General features: G+C 33.7%; 1 protein-coding gene across 1 annotated transcript in view; it reads right to left on the reverse strand.

Moving 5' to 3' along the window:
- Window positions 1-19,009, reverse strand: part of Trat1 (T cell receptor associated transmembrane adaptor 1) — a 36,882-nt gene extending 17,873 nt beyond the window's left edge. Inside the window, exons 1-3 of the mRNA XM_076867027.1 lie at window positions 18,947-19,009; window positions 7,279-7,389; window positions 1,091-1,127 (exon numbers count right to left, since the gene is read on the reverse strand). Coding sequence (XP_076723142.1) covers window positions 1,091-1,127; window positions 7,279-7,389; window positions 18,947-18,953 — 155 coding nt within the window. The 5' untranslated portion in view covers window positions 18,954-19,009. The remainder of the gene's footprint in view (window positions 1-1,090; window positions 1,128-7,278; window positions 7,390-18,946) is intronic.
- Window positions 19,010-21,148: the final 2,139 nt, after the last annotated feature.

Below are 21,148 nucleotides of genomic sequence, written 5' to 3' on the forward strand. Positions count from 1 at the left end.
CACACTGCATCTTAATTACCCTTCAGATGACAATCAGTCATCAAGGAGATTAGTCTCTAATACATGGTTATATAGGATTATTTTTGTTATATTTTTGGTAATAAACAAAAGAGTAATGAGCAAATCACTCCTGATATGAACTAGGGACTTGAAGATTATCTCATGCTTTATAGAAACTCCAATGCAAAAAAAAATAGTCATAAAACTAAAAATTTTGTGTGTGAGTAGGTCTGCCTATAGCCCAGATCTTCCATCTGTTAGATATTTTACATAGAGAACAACTAAAACCATTAGAACCCCAAAGGCTTATGATTTTATGCTATGCAGTTAGAAAGTTCTCTGTTTTTCAAAGGCCTGTCAGTCCACCATTTCAGAGCCTTGAAGAGGCCTTGAAGGCCTCTAAGAAATTCTCTTTATTTAGATTGTTTTTTACTCCTAAAATGGAATCTCCACTAAAATGACACATTAGGGTTAGAAATACTGTCTGAAAAATGAAATTTCTTTATTATGATTTATGCTATAAACATTTTTAAAAGTATTAAACTATACAAATTTCTCTGTAACTAGATCAATAAATATTAAAGGGAATAAATATTAAAGAATAACTGTAACTGAATGCTCTATTAGAGAATTGATTCATTCCATTTACCTATTGATTCACATGACCCTTATAAACAAACAGCGTGCCACTAGACTTATTGGTATATGAGATATTGCCAGATTTTTCTCTACTCCAGATTCCGAAGTGCAGCATAATTCTATATAAAATTCATCTGTGCTTTTAAAATTTTAGTTGAATCATAATCTAGTATATCTTCTTTTGGAATTAATGAGAACTATAGATGCAAGGTTAGAGTCTCATTTCATTCTTCACTCGGCTGCTTGATTGACTCAGGATTTGTTAATAACTAGAGTGGATAATAATGTCAGAGCATCTAATCTTCAGATGAGAGTAAAAATAATTAAAATTCACTTTCATTTTATTTTAACCCAGGTGCAACATCCCTGAATCAAATCTATAAGCAATATAGCCTTTGTTACTTTCCCTCAATAATTGGGAATCATAAAAGATGATTCAATTTCAACATACCTGGGAATGAAGTCATCAGAGCATCTGTACATTTTATCTGAAAAATATCCAAAATATACAAATTAAAAGAAACTTTGGCATACATTTGCTAAATCTTCTACAGAGTATTCTGAAGGGAGGTTAGCGTCCATGTAATTTAACATCTTTGATCATGCCATTCAGGCCACCACTAATTGAACTAAAGATGCTATGGTTTGAATATGGTTTGATTGTCCCCCGAGGGTCCATGTTTTAAATGCTTGTTCCCCAGAATGGCAGTATTGGAAAGTGCTGTGGAACCTTTAAGAACTGGTGCCTGGGGGGGGGGGGGTCTTGGACATTAAGTATATTACCCTCAAAAGGGATTAGGTATTTTCTCAGGAACCCCTAAGTAGTTTTCAGCAGAAAGTAAATATAATAGGAGTAAGACTGGTCACTGCCTCTCTGCCTTCTGGCTGGAGCAGCAATGACTACTTCAACCCAGGCTCCTGCCATTGTTATCTGCAATGAGATGATTTGATCAAGGGGCAGCAATATAGAGCTTGCATTATGCTGTTTGCATTTTGAATCATCAAGACCATGAGCTAAACAAACCAGTTTTCTGTATAAATTTAGCTGCCTCAGGCATTTCATTGTAGTGATTGAAGCTGACTAATACAAGAGATGAAGACATTCTTCTATTTGAGCCAATCACATTCTATCACGGTAATATGAGATGATACAGAAGCCATTTTATGCAGAGGAACACTAGGCAGAGAAAACTGGTTGTATTCCTGCCTTCCTTGTGGCTCCTGTCCATTGTGGAACATGGACACATTTTCTGCCTTTGAATTCCATCAGCACTTCTGCATCCTTCTGTTAGTTTCCTTCTTTGTCATATTGGTTTGAGTAGGCTTTTATTTGTTACCCCTCAAAAAGAAATAATAATAATCCTAAGAGAAAGTCCTTTTTCTATCTATCTATCTATCTATCTATCTATCTATTTTTAAAGTGTTAACATTTCTTGGCATCTGAACAAAAACATAAAAGTGATGCTAAGAAAGTAGTTCCAATCATAAATCCTTCTTATCTACATGCAAATAGTGGTAAGTAAAGGTGACAGTTCTAGGGAGAAGAGACTGGGGAAAAGGTGAAAATTAACCTCTAAAATTAATCAAAACAGTAAAATAGCTTCTAAAAGAAATAGTTTTCTTTAGTCTGAAAATACAAGACTGACCAAGTATATAATACTGGACAATAAAACCATAAAAACAATTTTGTGCCAAATCTCAGGAAGTAACCCACTGTTGAACCTTGAAACTTGCACATCAAAGGTAAATAATTTCTAGTTAAATATGTATTCAAAAGATATTGGAAAATACAGTTTTAAGAAATTTATTTGGTGAAGGCAATCAATAATGAATTGTTGGAGTATGTTAAGAAATATTCAGGGAACATTTTTGGTAATTAAGATCAATATTGTGATTTTCATTATCCATCCATCAATAAATTTTCTTTGATTTTGAACTAGATATATAGCATGATATTTATTATATTTTAATTTCTTATTTTTTAACCTGACATTAAATAAAAGCTAAACCCTTCCAGTAGCTATTCTATAAAAATAGAGACCGGTATTATCTAAGTCTATGACAATGACCCAGAGACAACAGTAACTTTATCTTTTAGTTTTAATATAGGAAAAACACTGAGAGTTGGTAAAGAACTAGCAATAACATTTTCAAATAATTGGTTAAGTCACCAAGCAGCTGTGAAGATTATTTTTAACTAGATTTAGTGCAACAATATTGTTATGCTTCAGAGGAGTTATATTCTGGTAAGGTAATATTGGGGGAAGAATATATGAAAACGATCAAATTGCCAGATGAAATGGACATGTTACATTGTGATACATTTGGAAGAATTCTGTGAAGGACCAAAGGAGGAAAGGTTTTGCACAGCATATATACTAAGCTGCTATGGAATCCAAAATAATGAATGTAACCCATTGGGACCTGTCAAAAATACACTTCTTCCAGCCCACAGGAAATGCCCTACCATGAACTGCGTATAATAGAGGCAGTTATTTTCAACAATTTTCTGATTAGACTTGTGAGTGTAAACACACACAAATGCCAGTGAAAGCCAAAGGTGATCTGAAAGATGCTACACAGTAGTTACAAGTTAATGAGCACCCAGCAAAATCAGGAAGCCTGAGAAATATAAATTAATATGTCAATATTATTAGAAGGATAATAATTATATAATAACTAACAATAATAACTAATTAGTTATTATAGACCATAAAATTGTAATGTGGAAAATAAAATATATATAGTATGTGTTGATTTCTTTCTGTGAGAAAGAAATGTTCATACTCATGCCATGAATTATTATTCAGATTTACCTATGATTAAAATGATGTACAATAACTTAGTAAAACTGTTGTCTGATGTATCATAGAACAAATTTAGGGTTAGGAATCAGAAGATACTGGATATGATACTAGCTCAGCAATACATTTGTTATGTGACAACATGCAAATTATTTAAAAATTCTAATTCTCAACTTATTCACAAGGTAGGAATAAATCTACTCCTGTGTCATGCAGTATATTTAGCAAATAAATGAGATGATTTCTGTGAAAACATTTTACAAAATGACAAAGTTATTTGTTCATGTTACATATTCTAAATACATACCACATAATAAGCCACAATTTAATTGTGTTCAGTTGAATTGGGACATTTCCTTATTAAATGAGCTAGCTGAAAATAGGCTGATATTATTAAGATGGTATTTCAACATTGAAGTTAAAAACATTTACAAGTAAAGCTTGACCTGCAATAAAATTGTTGAAATCTCCACTTTGATAAGAGGACAGTCACCAGATGAACATCAATATGAAAGAAAATAAAGAATATATATATATACATATACATATATATATGTATATATATAAATAATTTGAAAATAAAATGTGAATGAAAAATATTTGAAAATAAAATAATATCCTTGCTTAATAAGGATAGGAAAAAAAGATAGGTAGATAGTGGAGTAAGTAAAAGTATTTCCCCAAACTAATATTTTTAAAAGATAATATGAATTCTCCAAGGAGAAGTACTTGAGTATGAATATTGGAAAGTATACTCATATAATGAGTCCCCTTGTGTCACCATGTAAAAGGGAAATATATCATAAGGAGTAAAAGGCACAAAAGGAGGAGGAGGCGGAAAAGGAGAAAGAGAAGGTGGAGGAGGTGGAGCGGGGGAGCAAAATCCACCACAAGAAAGTATGAGCAAAAAGCTTTGTGGGGAAAAGGGCATAGAAGTAGCTGTATAAAGAACACAATAGAAAAATGTGTGAGGCTTCCATGAGAGTAAAGGGGACTGAATCAATGTGAAAGAGAAGAAAATAAGTGATGGAACCATTATCCATCAAGATCAACTACACTGAAGAAGCACACTGAGAGAGTTCAAGGACACCACATTCTGGGCTATTCTTAGAATTTAAATGTGTAATCTGGAGCTGGACCATCAATATTTGGATGATTTTGGTTTTACAGTCCTTCCTAGAGGAAGGTGAACAACTATAATCTCTTTAAATGGGAAGTAGTAATGGAAAATGGAGGGGTAACAGCTAAGTGTGAAGGTCAGCAAGCTCAGGCTTCTGAAAAGAGCTGGCTCTGGCATGAGAGCTGGTGAGTTTATTTAAAAATAGATGGTATGACTTAAAGGCTGCCTAGTCATTTCAATCATATTTAACAAAATTACAAAGTGTCTGCTTTGTGATAAAGTGGTGAAGGGTGCAAGATGGTGTGTGAGAAGAGCCTGGGTGAGTTTTCACGATCCTCTCCTGTGATTCAGATGCAGACTCTTGCGGTCGGGTACACAGAAGAGAGGATGAGAAGCAAATGTATTTGCTTTTATGTTTTCTTCTTTAAAAGGTACACCCTTCTAAGCACTATGCACTACAACAAGAAACAACAGCTCATGGTTTAATCCCCACAATAGAATCCTTCTGATTAATTTTCCATGAGAAATGTGAAAAATGTGTATTATTTTCTAGAGAAGAGGAGATACACTGACAGGACTTTGATGTATGTGCAAACTGTGCACTTGTTTATCCTTCTCTAAAGAATTGGAGAAGTAATGTTCCTTGGATTTAAAGAAGGAAAAAGCTAATGCATTCCTATCAGGAAAATGAATAAATATAATCCTCCTAAAAGAACAGATTTGGACAAAGAATCACATAAAAAATGAAAGATTTGTTTGGGGAGGAAAAAAGAACTCTGTTTCAAAGCTTCTACCCAGCTGCTACAGAAAACATCAAGGAAAGGCTTATCTTGTCTATCTGATTGAATGTGTAGATATTATATTGTCACAAGGATGGAGATTTTCTTTTGTAAGCTATTTAATACACCAGCAAAACTTATTCACCCACTGTTTGCCAAGGTGGAGTCAGACCTTGCAAGTTTCTTAGCCACAAAGAGTAGCACAGAAATGAAACACAAAAAGTTGCATGAGGTCAGATGCAAGAGCATTGCATTTACAGACCAAGTTTTAGAAAACCTGACTGAGAGGACAGAATCTCTTCTGTCTATGCAGGACAAACAGGTCAGAGGGGAGTCTCCAGGGAGACCTGGGCTTGAGTTAGACATGTCAGTCCACTGATTATCTTGTCCCACAAAAAATCTTAAAAGAATTCCTGGATCAACAGAAAAGTGAGGCACTAGCTCAGATGATCGCTCTCGTCATACTTACCACCTTAAATTACTTCACCTCTCTGGCTCTCAAACTGTCTTTCTCTAATTCAGGTAATATCATCATCTGCCTTCATAAAAGATCTCAAATAAGAAATTATACTATCCTCTACTACTTTTAGCTTGTATTTTTCTGTAAAAGAAATAAACTTTGTAAAAAAAAATGTCTGATGATGAGTCATTTATACATCTGCCTTATAAAATGTGGTTGTTTGAAGATACATTTGTTTTTAACAATAATTATGGAAAGCTTGTAAGTGAAAAAGCATTGCTTGCCTGGCATTTCACCTTAGACACAGATCTGATGTATAGAAGTCCTAAAAGAATGTTAGGTTTCCAGATGAGGACATTTCATCAACACAAAAGCATATGTACTGGTAGAAACATTTTGCACAGAGAATTAGAAAAATGAGGCAATTACTCAGATTTTGCTATTGAATCAATGCATGACCTCAGCTATGTCACTTCATTTTCTAGTGTCTCTAATCTTTTTTTAGAATCTGTATAACAATGCCTTCTTCTCCATATTTCACATCATCATTTCCAACACTTAAGAAGCTTCTCCTGAGAGGGTCAAGGACACTCCCTGCAATGTGACCATTGCTCTCAATTGATTCAAGTTTTCTTGGACATATGTGTCTACCTTACCTTTGTTAGCTTAGTTTTATTTCTTTTCATCTGTTAAAAAACAATGATTTTATCTTGTCTTTATTTTTGGCCCATGTAGGGTCTGTCCCTCAAAAGTCTCTTAGACCTAGAATATTGATATCTCCCAGAAATGGTTCAACTTTCATTCTTTCATCCCATGAATCCATGTACTCAGCATGCCTGTGTTGAATGCCTACAGCATGCTGTGCTAGTTACTGACCTTTACACTACTTTAATCATGTATATGCAGGTAAAAACCACCTGGTTAAAACTGCTGTCCAGCCTTGTTGAAAAAGAAGCACTGACAGTAGCAGATCCTCTTGGTCTATTCTCCTAGTCCCTGGGATGGGCTGATTATAAGCCCATGGTTCAATCAATGCCCTTTTCACTTCTCTTCTGAAGCTACCTCACTCTGTGGATCTGCAGAGGGCCTGCTGACCCCGAGAGGATTTGAATAGGCTTGAACCTTAAAGAGACACTCCTCTCTCTTCTCTTCGGGTATCAGAGACAACTTTTGTGGCTGTATTTTGATGAGTTGTCCAATTGGAGGGGAAAAAGTTTTTTACCAGGATAATCCCTTGCAAGTCTATACCCTAAGGCAAAGGTAAAGCTAAATTTGGTGGGGTTTTTTTTTTCACATTTCTAATATGATTGCATTGTTAAATTAAGAAAACACTTGGAATTTTAAAAAAATAAAATAGATTTTCTACAGATAAAATATTCTATTGGATGACATTTCATGAAATTGTCTACTTCTGAAGGCTTTCCAGTGACTACACTCTCCATTCAAGCAGGTACCATATATGTCAAAATGTCTTACCTTGTCGTTGCTTTTCTACATAGTGAGAGATATTGAAGATCAACGAAATAACCAGAGCCAAACCCAAGAAGGCTAGAAGTCCCCAGAGAAAAAAGGGGCATTCAGAGTTCCCTGGAAACAAAAGGAAATACATCCATGATATAGTAGTTAACTCCTCATTTTTTTGATCTGGTTGGTCTCACAATGAAAATGGCTGCATTCATTTGTAATAAAGGAAAAGTCCTCCAACAAGAAATTAATCATCATTGACCAAAAGCTTATTACAGATTTCAAAGTGGGTGTAGGCAGTAAGTCCTTGAATTCAGCATGGGCAAAAGAAAACAAATTTCCCAAATTCCTACTGTTGATGACATGGAAGATATTTTTAGTCTGGCTGTTGAAAGGTGACTAGTGGTCACTGATTATAAAAGCCTTCATTCAAAACAAGAATATACTAATGATCAAGAATCATAATTTGCCATCTTTTCCCTTTCTTTAATATTCAGACTAAAATCATGTGTGTTTTCCCTGCTTACAGAAAACCACTGGTTCTCTTCCATCAAGCCTTGCAGTGTCAGACATCAGGTACTGAAAAACAACGATAATTCTGGAATCAAAGCAACTCAGTTCTGTTAGGACTGGCCCCAAGGAGCTCTCCTCATACTATTTAGAAGCCCATGAATGAACAGCAGAGTTCATTATGCCACCCTATCCCCTCTGTGAAGAGAAGCACAAACTCTCTTTGTTTCATTTCTGAGTCATGAAAGACATTTTATGGGATATTATGTAAGATGCACTTGATAGTTTATGACTATCTCTACACCTATATGAAGGACCATCAGATGATTAACCTAATTTGACATATCTTAGTAGTCATATCCCTGTATGGCCCACATCATTTGCTGATCCCAGAAAAGTAACTTGTAATTCTGCATTACAACATATATATTTATTCAACAAATATCAATGAGAAATCACTTCTGTAGCAAGAACTATGTCCTATACTAGGGATCCATGATTTAAAAATGAATAGAATGCTTGTGCTCAAGAACCTCCACTTAAGTTGTGAATGTAGACATTAAACACTTAATTAGAAATACAAGGTGAATATAGCTAAACAGAGATCATATTCCTTCATGGTCCCAAACCTTGTGCTATGAGACATCTAAAATCAGAGCCCGTTTTAGACCTCTTCAAAGAAATGAAAATACTACCATGATAAATCCAGTAAAGACTATACAAAGTCATAACAGAGGGAAAATTAGTTTTGCTTCCCTACTCTTTTTAAAGTATCCAGCAAAGACTTTCTAAACCAAAATAACTTTTGTGCTGCTCAATACTCCTTATTTTCTGAATCTCACTCTTGACATTTGAATTGTGTACTTGAGTTGGCATCATTGATTTTTAAATGAGCATAGTTAGGCATATGAGTAATTAAATACAGAAAATGGGTATGCGTATTATGATATAAATATGTCTATACATATATGCATCTAATTTACATGTCACCTGTTTGTACATATGTACATTGTTTTCATTCAAATTAGTTCAAATCTCTTTTAATGCCAGAAAAATTGTCACCTGCTCAAGCTGCCTCTTTAATTTAGTACCATGTTATTTCTAATTGTTGGAAATATAATGATCTTTACTAAGAATTAGGCTATTCTATCTTTTATTCTGTGATGCCATTGTGTGTGCTTTAAAATATTTTTCAAGAATAACTAATAAATAGAAAAAATAACTAATGATGATGATAAAATGTGTGGTTTTATTTCATTTAAGGGAATGTTTACATTTCATAAATTATAAGAAAATGTAAAGACTCAAAAAGTCTTTTTGCCTCTGCAAGAGACCTGCCAATTCATTAATACCAGATTTTTCTGGAGAGAAGAGGCCAATTTATTTCTCATAAACATGCCTTCATTAAGTATTTATGAGGATTTGACAACACAATTAACTACATTAAATATACAGAAATTCTGGGTATTGCATGCTATTGTATGTATTTCTAGAATTATTTATTTGATTTTTTTACAGTTTTACCTATTTGTTAAAAAAAGTGCTCTGTGATAATAAATTTTAAAAATTTCAGCAATGCAATATAGAGTAACCTGGGAGATCTTCTACCAAAACATAAATGGAGACTATTATACTAATTAGCCTTTCTTATTATAGTGTGTTTATGTTATTTTTAGTGGCTGCCTAGATTTTTCAGTGTTGCTGTAATGTCTAGTCATTTCCCTAAATGGGCATTTCCCATTAGATGGGCATTCTAATTTTTTAAAACATTTTCTCTTACACACAATGCAGAAAACACCGTTGAACATTTTTGTGGATATGTGAGCTTATTGTACATGGAATTGCTAGGTCAAAGGGTACTTTTGGAATTATTAAGAAAGCTTTCAGAGAGAGATTGCTCCTCACCTGCTCATCCTGCCTCCACCTTCAGGCCCACCCCACAATGATGACTATCATTTTCAGGTGGTTGATCCAACTATAACTATGCAAAGGAGGCCAGCTAGTGGTCTCGTTTCCCAGACAGGTCTGAGTTTCCCTCTTTCCTATCACAACGCAGGGGTAAAGGGGGTGATTTCTGTTGTTAAAGACCCTTGCTCTTTTCCTCTTCTTGCAAATGTCATTGAAGCACCCATAGTCTAGGTGCAGTTCTAAATCCTTCCCCCATGTTAAAGAAATCTGAGGGCACACACTACATATTCTATTGAATTATATTACAACTATCATTTCAAATTATTCAGTCAAGTTCACCCTCTATGGTCTCTGTATTGGTGATACTTAACAAATTTTACTTGCTACAGAAAGGCCAAATGTATTACATACATCATCCGTGTTCAAAAACAAAAAATAATTAGTAAATTAATAAGCCCAGATAAGCAAAAACAAAAAGATAAAATAGGCTTATCCATATTATCAAGAGACAATCACTGTGAACACTTTGATTACTGTATAGACCCTTGAACAACAGCCTTGAACTGCAAGGTCCACTTTACCTGGATATCATTTTTTGGAGATTTGCAACTATTAGAAAAAATTCACAGATAAACCCCATGGCCCAGATATTGGAAAAAAAATTAGAAAAAAGAAATTTCATAAATGTATAAAATATATGTAGGTGATAGTCTATTCTACCAACTGCTTCCATAAAATATATACACAACTCTATTACAAAGAGTTGAAATTTATTAAAACTTTATTCACTAAACATAGACTATCCATAGAGCCATTCTCAATTGAGAAAAAAGTTAGCAAACATAAAGATGAAATATTAAATCATAACTGCATGAAATTAATTATAGTAATACTATACTACTGTAATTATTTCATAGCCACCTCCAGTTACTATTGCTGTGAGCTCAAGTGTCTGCTTAAAATATCCCATGACTCTAATCATCCCTGTATAAGAAATTTGTTCTTCTCACCAGCAAGTTGCAAATGGCAGTGAGCTTCTCACATATTTTTCACCATAAATATTACATACGATATTTTTAAAATGTCTTCATCAACTCTTCATGTTATTGGTAAGGCTCATGGTCAACAGCAAGCTATAAGTTACATTCAGGGGAGCCAAAAGTTATATGCAAATTTTCAACTGAGTAAGGGGGTGCACCTAACCTCAGAGTTATGCTTCCAAACCTATTTTTCTTTGTGTAGAAATTGTTATGGATGCAGACATAAGATTCCATTAAACCCTAGATTGTTATCTATTTTTCCCCCCAAATAATTTTACTATGTCTTTCTTTTCCTATGAACAAAATATGCTTCCATTTCTTTGGGCAACCTAATATTCCATTTTATGAATATTCCATAATTTATTTAAGCAATTTTTATCATTTAACACTTAAGTTGCTTCTTTTTTTTTTTTTTTAGTTATAAACAAATTGTGACAAATGTTTTTATAGCTAAAATATATACATAGCTTCATATTTCAGGTTAAAAAATTTTGAAGATGAATGTTTGGACCACAGTATATACCTAAATTAAAGAACTTTATATCTTGATATCCAAGTTTTTAAAATAGCACGGTATGTGGACTTGTTTAGGCCAGTCTGACCTTGTTCCCATTAGGTCATGGGGCTTATGCTTATTTGCTCTTTCCGATGATCCACACCACATTAACCACCGCTCCTGACCAAGCTGTCTTCCTGTACACTGTATCCCTATACTCCCCTCTCCAATGGACTCTGGAGAAAACTTTCCCTTTAAAAATTTTTTTGTGGATTGTGACATAGATTCTTTAGGAAAAGGTACCTGTTCCTACCATCACCTCTTTCATTCCTTATCAAAAACTATTTCCACAAAATGATACTTCAGATTTCCAGCATATCTTTTGGGATTTACTTCACAAACTCTCAATTATATCCCATTATTATTATTCTGAAGCACTTGCAATTTTCAATAGATGTGTACTTTCTACTTCATGTGCTTATGTCTCTGTGTATTCACTTCTTTGCTTAAAATGCCTTTCCTCTTAGTCATCTAAAACATAACTAGGCATCCTACAAGGTTACCTTCTCCTTGAAGCTTTCCCTCAGTGCTGCCTGTCCTCTACCAGGTGACGTCTCACAGACCCCTCTACATTTAAACAAATATTGAGGTAATAATTTTGTGTATCACTCAATCTCCCCTAGTAAACTGTGAACTCTGCAAAGGGAAGAAACTGCCTATTCATCTTTGTCTTCATGCCCCAATTTCCTCATTGGTAAAAAGAAAAAAAATAGTGATAATAATAGTGCCTGTTGTGGGATCAAGTGAAGTAAGATGTAATAAGATTTTTTAGAATAATGTTGCTCACTAGTAAGATGCTTAATAATCAATAACTTTGATTATTAACTTACTGGTAAGACTCCTACTATTGTATCTGCAACAAAGTCAACAAAATGTAACTGCTCACTACACATGTGTCAGCTCCCTGAAGAAATGAAGATGAAATAAAAAAGGGTAATGTAATGAGTAAGGGCCAACAGAAAGGTTCCGACCAGATATGTTCTAGTCATATCTACAACCCAGAAAAGGAGTGTTTGAAGATTCCCTTCCACTTACCTCCAGCATTATTGAGAAGAAAAGATCTAACCCCAGCAGCTGGGAAATCCATGCTTGTGAATAGAAGAGTAACTCATTATATCACTGTGGCTTTGGCAAAAGTGCTTATCAACAATGCCTTAATTCTGTCTTCCCTGAATCTATATTTACCAAGAAAACTTAAGCTATTCATTTCTTTTCCAGGAAACTTGAAATAAGGAAGTTGGTGTTAACAGCTGGCCATCAGACTAGACTAGAGGAGGCGTCCATCACTATAAATGTAAACATTTATTTTCTTTTGAGAGTTTGCTTAGTGCCACTAAATTATGTGGGAAAAGCTATTTGGAAACTACTACTGGGCTCTGTGAGCTCTGCGAGAGAACCCTGGGAAATACATGACTGCGTAAAACCAGGATGTCAATCACAAGAGTCAGTGTGAGCAGAAATATTCTTCTGCCAGAATACATAATAATTTTAGAAGCATAAAATGGGCATATGTTTTCACTTTCTTCTCAATTTTTTATCTTAAGATCCGAAATGTTTACCTGTACTAGTTAAATTCTACCGTCCTACTAACAAGAATGTTGTCCTATATGCTAGTAACATGGTTCTTTCTTCATAAACCAGAGTAGCTTCCCAAATATTTACTCTGTCTTGCTATTGTCAGAGAAAGAAGGATTAAAGTACCAATTAAATCCCAATTATTTTTTGGAAGATGTCCATCTTTCTTTTTTAAATTTTAAATCTATCAATTAAGTAGGATAAGGATGATTATTGAGTATATATAGTATAGTATGTCTTTCCTAATAACACATATCACAACTAACTTATTATAAAGTTGAGCAGAACACTACATTGCTTAAAATTAAGCATTTAATTGATGTATTAATAATTTACCTTTGGCAATGTGGACTTGTAACTCTGCTTTGGAAATAATCTAGCATGGAAATGGTACATCAAATCCCTACGGCATATAATTTGGGAACATGCTCTTTTGCTTGTCATGTGTGAAAAGGATGTAGAATTGATTTTGGATAGTAATTTTGACCCTGCCTGAATGAAGCTATCTAAACTTTCCCCCAAAAGGAAGTTAAGTGGGCTTGCTTTGATGGCTTCCTATTCTACAACATGTTCCAGTTATGTTCCCAAAATTTCTTTAAGAGGAAGATATCAACACCACATCCATCTGATAGATCACTAAAGCACACAATCTACCCCAAGGTGGCAACAGAGAGTTGAACTTCAGGTTGTATTCAGAAAATAGAAGCTAAAACTCTTTTTTGCTCTCTTTACTCTTTTAATTTCCATATTATCTACCTTTGTGATCAGGGGAAAATAATATATGTTTTAAGAAAAAGAAGCAACCTATGAAACTTGCCATAAAATTCATTAATTATAGTGTACTAAGGACTAGAAGGCATCGCTTAATATATCACTTGGTGTCTCAAGTTTAAGGACCCATGTATCTCCTTAGGATCTGGTACATTTTTATGTTTAGAGCCCATGTGAATATTTTAATTGATCACCATCTCTGACTTTACAGTTTTCCTTAAGTAAATCTCTAGTATTACATGACTCTCACTTTCATGGCCCAATTGTGTCTCTTGATCCTTATTTTCCCTTTACCCTGACTCATTTGGTTATCTTTTACACTATTATTATCCATTTCTAACACCCCTCTTTCTAGGGGAGGAGAAAATAAATACATAGAAAATAATAACAAATCTTTAGCACTTATGATCCTTGGGAAAAGTGATAAAATCAATCTCTTTTCTAGTTAGGGTTTTTTTTTTCCATTTCCTATTTTATCTAGTATTTTGCATACTCTCAATAAATAGTTATGGTTTGGGTAAATAAAATATAGTCCAATATAAAAAGTCATACTTCAAGGACGTAAGCAGAAAGCCCTAATCTTATTTTTAAAATTACACTAAATCTAGCTATAAATCATCCTATCACTTGGACAAAATTATATTTCAAATAGAAGTTTTAGTTTCTGTCTTCCACTAAAGGGAAGCTTGGAAAAGTCATAACAGTCCATTAATTGCTACAAGGAGATAATTTTGCTCTCAGTTACAAAGAAACAACCAAATCAATATCATAAACCTACATTTTACACTAAAAATTTTAGGAAATTTTCTAATAAATTTCATGGAATATGTCAACAATATTAAATCAAGAACTAGGACCACAGTGTGTAGTACTTAAGGATTGTGTTTTTTCATTTATTGAAACAGCAAATCTGTTCCACATAATTAATTGGAGGCCTTTTAAAACCCAAGCTAAATCATAATAGGCAGAGTGTGACTAGCCATGTCAGAAGGTAGCTCAGCAGGGTCTCCAGTTCTCCCTTGATTTTAGGAATCCTTAGTTCCTAATACTTCTGTTTCCCAAGATTTTTTTTTTCATTAGTAATGTGAACTGAGTTTTCAATGGGAGGATTTTCATTTATAAGCTTTGTATTTCATGACATTTTTGATACCTTCCACACATTTTTGATTACCAACAATAAACACTTCAATTTTGAAGAACAAAACAATACGCATAAAAACACGCAAGAGCAGATATAGAGTAGCTAAATGGTGGACATTTTCAACAAGTCTGTAGAAATACACACACACAAACACACACTCCCTACTCCTCTTATTCAAGAACTCTCCATATGTAGAATTAATGTCTCCCCTAGCCTGTGGGAATCTACTTGGGATGGAACAGTGCCTCTTAAAACACTGTATGCACAAAGTACTTAAAACTTCTTGCCCAACAAGTGCAATCTTTAGAGTCATTATTCATTAACTGTAGCTACTTTTAATTATATAGCTTTTATCAATTTCAAAAGAACATCCACACAATTTGAATTCAACAATTTATACTGTTAACAAGCCAAAGGCCTTGAAAAATTATTAGTAACAAATGACAGCTAGGAAAATCATGATTTAAGTTTCTACCTAGCTTTCAAATGCCAGGGGCTAATAGTTTGAGTCTTTTAAGCAAATAACACACTGTTTTTAATGCAAGATTGGAAACCCACCAAGTTTAATGAATGTCTGTTAATGAACAGAGGATTTTTTGAGATGTACATGGGGTGGGTTGTGGAGTAGGCTGTACTGGGGAGGGAAAAATAGCAAATACTGGCTGTGAAATGTCTTCCAACAGTATAAGAAAGAGATGAGGGTGGTAAATTCACTAGTCATATGACTGGTTGTGTGCCAATCACTGAAGCTCACTAAACTGACTATAAAACAGGAATTCATGTCTTCATCTTTGTGACATCAAGCCACCCCTTTCTAACACATCATGATTCTTCTCTATCAGTACTTACAGAATTTAATTAAGAAAGTGTACACATGGGAGTGAGGTAGTGGGCAGATTTTAAGAGAGTGTGTTAAGATTTCTCTAGTGCTAGTTGTCCTTGCTGCTTTCACAATTAAATTTTAATTGAGATTAGTAAACTGCAGAAATCCTGTTGGGCTTAAAGAGCTGCCAAAAGCCCTGCTATCAATGAACTTCTCTTTATCTGTAGTTAGCTACTTCATTTTATATATGTACTTATTGTTTTCTTATTAGAGAAATACCTTGGAGAGACTCTGAAGACATGATTGCATGAAACCTTTAATCCCACAAAATACTTACCTACTATGTTTCTTTTAATGTTTCAAGTAAGTCCTGTTAATTTTTTTTTAACTTTTAATTTAGGAATGCCAAGATAATTACATGAAGTTTTAAATGTTTGGAGAATTACACAAAAATGAGATCTGTTACCCACCAGCAATTTCTGCACACATTTCTCAGAGTCATGGCCTTCAAGTGTCAATCTTTCCTGGATTGACTTTTCTTAACATCACAGCCAAATATGACTTAAATTACCTGGTGGAACTTTCTTTTTGATCCATCTTTAGTTTAAGAACATCTGCATTTACAGTATGTATAAATGTGTATGTGTAACCAACGTGATTCTGCAATCTGTACATGTGGTAAAAATTAGAGTTCATAACCCACTTGAATCAAATGTATAAAATATGATATGTTAAGAGCATTGTAATGTTTTGAACAACCAATAAAAAAAAAGAAAAAAAGATTCGGAGTCTGTAGCTCAGTGGTAGAGCCCTTGCCTAACACATGTGAGGCAGTGGGTTCGATCCTCATCACCACATAAAAATAAATAAATAAAACAAAGGTATTGTGTCTATCTATCTATCTATATATATATGTGTGTGTGTGTGTGTGTGTGTGTGTGTGTGTATACATATATAGATGGTGATTCATAAGTTAATCTTACTTAGTCTTTAAAAGAAAGAATTTGTTCTTCTCAAAGAGGTGACTGAGGCTTATGGAAAGAAAATTAGTAAACACAATGAGAATCCTATTTTAAAAACAATAATGTGTAAACTAAATTGTAAATCATTGTTTAAATTAAATTATCAATAACCAAACTGTTTTTACCATTTGATTCAGCTAATGCTGATTTTTTTGTGTGAATGTAGAAGTATAGTATGAATTGTGATAGCAGTACGTTTATTGATGATGTAATAACTACAAAGAAAAGGAAAAAAGTTTGCATCTTTCATTTCAGCCTTTTTTTTACTTAATTAAGAATAATTGTGTTTTTGCGTCTGTATTCGAATGTATTCTTTATCTTGCTTATCTGAATTTGAAAAAGTCTGGTTCTTTTCTTTCATATTGTTTTGTTTTGGCTTTTAAGGTCTCTGAGGCTTTCAGGGCAAATACTAAATTTGTATCTCTTCTACAAAATTGTGAAAGGTCTCAAATGACATGAAGGAGCTCCCTAATGCACCTGAAGGGACATTCTGAACTACAAAATGCTATGGAGGAAACTTCATCATATTCCTTCTTCATTTAGAGTCGTTAGTCCTGGAAATAGTGAAAGGTCATGTTCAGCCTTTGGCCTTCTCACCCTCCCACGCTCCCCATCATCAAATCATGGCAGTGACAGTGCTACTGCTCTGTCAATTTCTTACAGTGCACTAGCAAATTGGAGCAATCGCTTTTGTTCTTTGCTAAGCTAAGAAGGAGAAGGAAGAGAACTGTGAAAATCACATGCTAGTTTATGTTCCCTGGGTGATTTATCCAATCCATTGGTTTTAAGATCCATCAAACAAAACACTGGGAAGCAAATTCACAGAAATTAAAACATATGATACCTTCACTCTGTGACTGCCCCTTATGCACAACGGTGAAGCAAAAGATACAATCAGACAATGCACAGATGACAAAATTATAAGCTGTTAAAAATCTATGCAGGGGCTGCAGTTGTGGCTTAGTGGTAGAGCACTTGCCTAGCATGTTTGAGGCACTGGATTCAATCCTCAGCACCACATAAAAATAAATAAATAAAATAAAGGTATTGTGTCCATCTACAACTAAAAATATAGAAACTAAATCCATGCTATATATCCAATGTTCAACCTCATTATAATCAAAGTAATGCATATAATCAAAGTAATATAATGGTCTAGCATGTCGTACTTACAAAAATTTTTAAATGAGACCAGCCTGTTAAGGAGGAACACTGCTAGGATAAGAGGGGATTTGCATCATCCTTGGAGAAGCAATTTGGCAATAATGAGACTTAAGATGCTCATAATCTCTTATTCAGTAATTCCAATTCTACTTATCTTTCCTTAAAAAAATGTTCCTTAATATAGGAGAAACTATTGAGTTGGTCATTTTTCTGTCTTTTAAAATATTTAAGAACTGGATACAACATAAATGTCCAAACATAATTGAATGACAAGAAAATTGTAATTAACAAAATACATGTATCTTGTGAATTCATTTAAAATGATTAGGCTTATAATAAAAAGGAAGTAGTTAGGTTTGTTAGTGAAAAAAGCTGGATACATGATTTTATGCACATTATTATTTCAGTTATAAAATGCAAATTACATAGAATGTATAAAAATAAAAATTACAAGGAACTATACAACATAACATTGGTAGTTTTTAAGATGATGAAAAATATCTAAGATTTTTTACTTTCTTTTTTACAAACATATTTCACAAATTTTCAACTTTACATGGTAAGCAATGTTTTTTCTCTTCAGCAAAAAGATGTTTGTTAAAGAAATGAAATGTACATAAAGACTGCAGAAGGAACAAAGGATCAAATCTACGTTGATTCAGACTTTATGATGCATTGCACGAGAGACTGAATTTTCACTGACTGTTTTAAAATTGTCTCTCTGAATGTTGACAATTGAATTGATTACTAAGAAGACACTGTAGTGCCCGATTTCTAAAAAATTAGAATGTAGTTACTCCTCTCCTGCTTTATATCTAAACCAAAAAGTAATATGCATGCTCAAAATAAAATAGTTTCTTAAAAAATAATAAATACTTCAGATGGCATGATTATCAATGAGTACTTATTGAACAGCTACAACAAACTTTTTATTATAAAACACTGCCCACTGTTTTTTCATTCAAGAGACAATGGTCAATTTATAATCAATTTATGCTCAGTAATATATTTCACAATATTTTCTAACTATAATAAAGTTTTATGCACATTTTAAAAATAATTGTGCTAACTAGTTTACTTTCCAAATATTAAGAATCTTTTAGAGAGGACTTGGAAATTAAGTGAAATTTTGACATGAAAAGGAACAAAAGAATTGAAAATGCCACTTACCTAACATGCTTCTTTTTTCAGAGAATGCCTGATGTAGCCATAAAGCAAATGGATGGATTAAAAATGCTCCCCACAAACTTTTTTTTTCTAAGTAATGTTGATCAGTTATGTTAGAAGCAGCATGACACTAAAACTTATCTTTATCAGTGTCTCAGGTTATTTTTCTTCTCTTCTGTTTCATAAAGTCTTTTGTGTGTACTTTGTTCAGTTACAAACAGGAAATGTGGTGATGGAGGCTTCTAGAGTTTAGATCTGAAACCACTAGACTTAATTGTTGAATAACGTGGGAAGAAAAAATCCCTCAGGCCTCTATACTCTGGTATTTGAATTTTTGTCAATACCTGAGTCTAATTTTAAAATGAATAATTAAATCAAGGTGTGAGTTAATCTAGGAGGACTCTTTCTTATCTCTGGAATCCAGGTATTTCCTCACAAGGGAATTCACATGAAAATAAAGTAAAGAATGCAAAACTGCGATGAATTGTAAGCAGCCCCAGGTGTGCTCAGCTATTTGTTGGGTTTTCTTTGAGACAATGATGGAGGAGAGAATTAAAACCTTTGAGTATTTATTATGCATCATATGTCTACTGTACAGTACCCCACTGGAAGACTAAGTGCCAGACTTATTTTCTGCCAGTCTCACATCAGCCAGCATAAGTCTCTCTAAGTTGGAGCCACCTGTTAAACAAGCTCAACTGCCATTTCTGAGTCTCAATGTTACAATTTCTTAAATGTTAGTATGCATGAGTCTGTCATGGGACAATAGTTTAAAATGCATGAGTCTGTCATGTGGCAATAGTTTAAAACTCTGGGCCCTAGTGAAGCAGAATATTTAAAGTAGAGCCCTGGAATATGCATTTTATCCAGCACCCCTGTTTATTTTATTATTTTTTGTATGCCATTGGTAATGATGTCCAGCAGACAGATTTCTTTCAAATGCCTTTTTTTCAATCTCTTATTTTTATTCTCTAATAATTCTCTCTTTTAATAAAATTTTAATTGAAGCAATATTTGTATATGTTCATGGGATACAATATAATTCATAATTCAATATATGTATGTAATATGCTATCAAATTAGGGTAATTAACATTCCCATCTCCTCCAACATATATAATTTCTATGTGTAGAGAAAGTTTAGACTCTTCTTTTTTAGTTACTTTAAAATATATCATAAATGGTTATAGAACATAGTTACCCAACTTTGTTATAGACTACAGAATACTAAAATTAATTCTTCCTATCTAGACCTATTTTGGTACCTAACCTCCCTCTATTCTTTCTTCCCTTTCCTCTTCCAATTCCTGGTCTGTAGTAAGCACTACCCTAACCTTTTCTTCTAAAGAATAAACTTTTTAGCCTCTATAAATGAGTGAGATTATGTGGTATTAGTCTTTCTGTACCTGGCTTATTTCACTCAGTATGATACCCTCTAGTTTCATCTATGTTGCTATAAATAACAGGATTTCATTTCTTTTAGTGGCTGAAAAATATTACATAGTATACATCTTACACTAATACCAAAAAAAAAAAAAAAAAAACCCAATAGCAAAGTCTTCTGCTTTCTCTTTGCTCCTTTATAGAAAACAACATTCTGGTAATGAATATGTGGTGCTTTTTCAGTCTTTGGAGGAGTTGGCTAAACACTAACAGATCTTACACTTTTCTCAAGAATATTCCCTGTGAATCACAGAATCAGTCTATAAAACTGAAAGAGACTCTGAGATTCTCTAATCTAATCTTCTTTAAAAAGCATTTTCAAAAATAATAGGACTTTAAGAAACTCTTAGAAAACAAATGCTTACAAAACAAATATATTGGCTGGGCACGGTGCTACACACTTATAATCCCAGCAGCTCAGGAGGTTGAGGTAGGAGGATCGCATGTTCCAAGCCAGCCTTAGCAATCTAGCAAGGCTGTAAGCAATCTAATGAGACCTTGTCTCAAAATAAAAGACAAAAAGGGCTGGGGATGTGGCTCAGTAGTACAGTGCTCCTGGGTTTGATCCTTAGTACAATATATATATATACACACACACAGAGAGAGAGAGAGAGAGAGAGAGAGAGAGAGACTTTATATCATTTATATCATTTTCACCTGTATTGATGCATATTAGTGTTTAAAAGCTATATCCTGCAAAAAGGAAAACTAAATAATCTTTTTATTGGAGCCAGAGAACTTTGTTCAGCAGCCATCTATTAGC

This window comes from Callospermophilus lateralis, chromosome 10, assembly GCF_048772815.1.
Source record: "Callospermophilus lateralis isolate mCalLat2 chromosome 10, mCalLat2.hap1, whole genome shotgun sequence".
Taxonomy (NCBI): Eukaryota; Metazoa; Chordata; class Mammalia; order Rodentia; family Sciuridae; genus Callospermophilus; species Callospermophilus lateralis.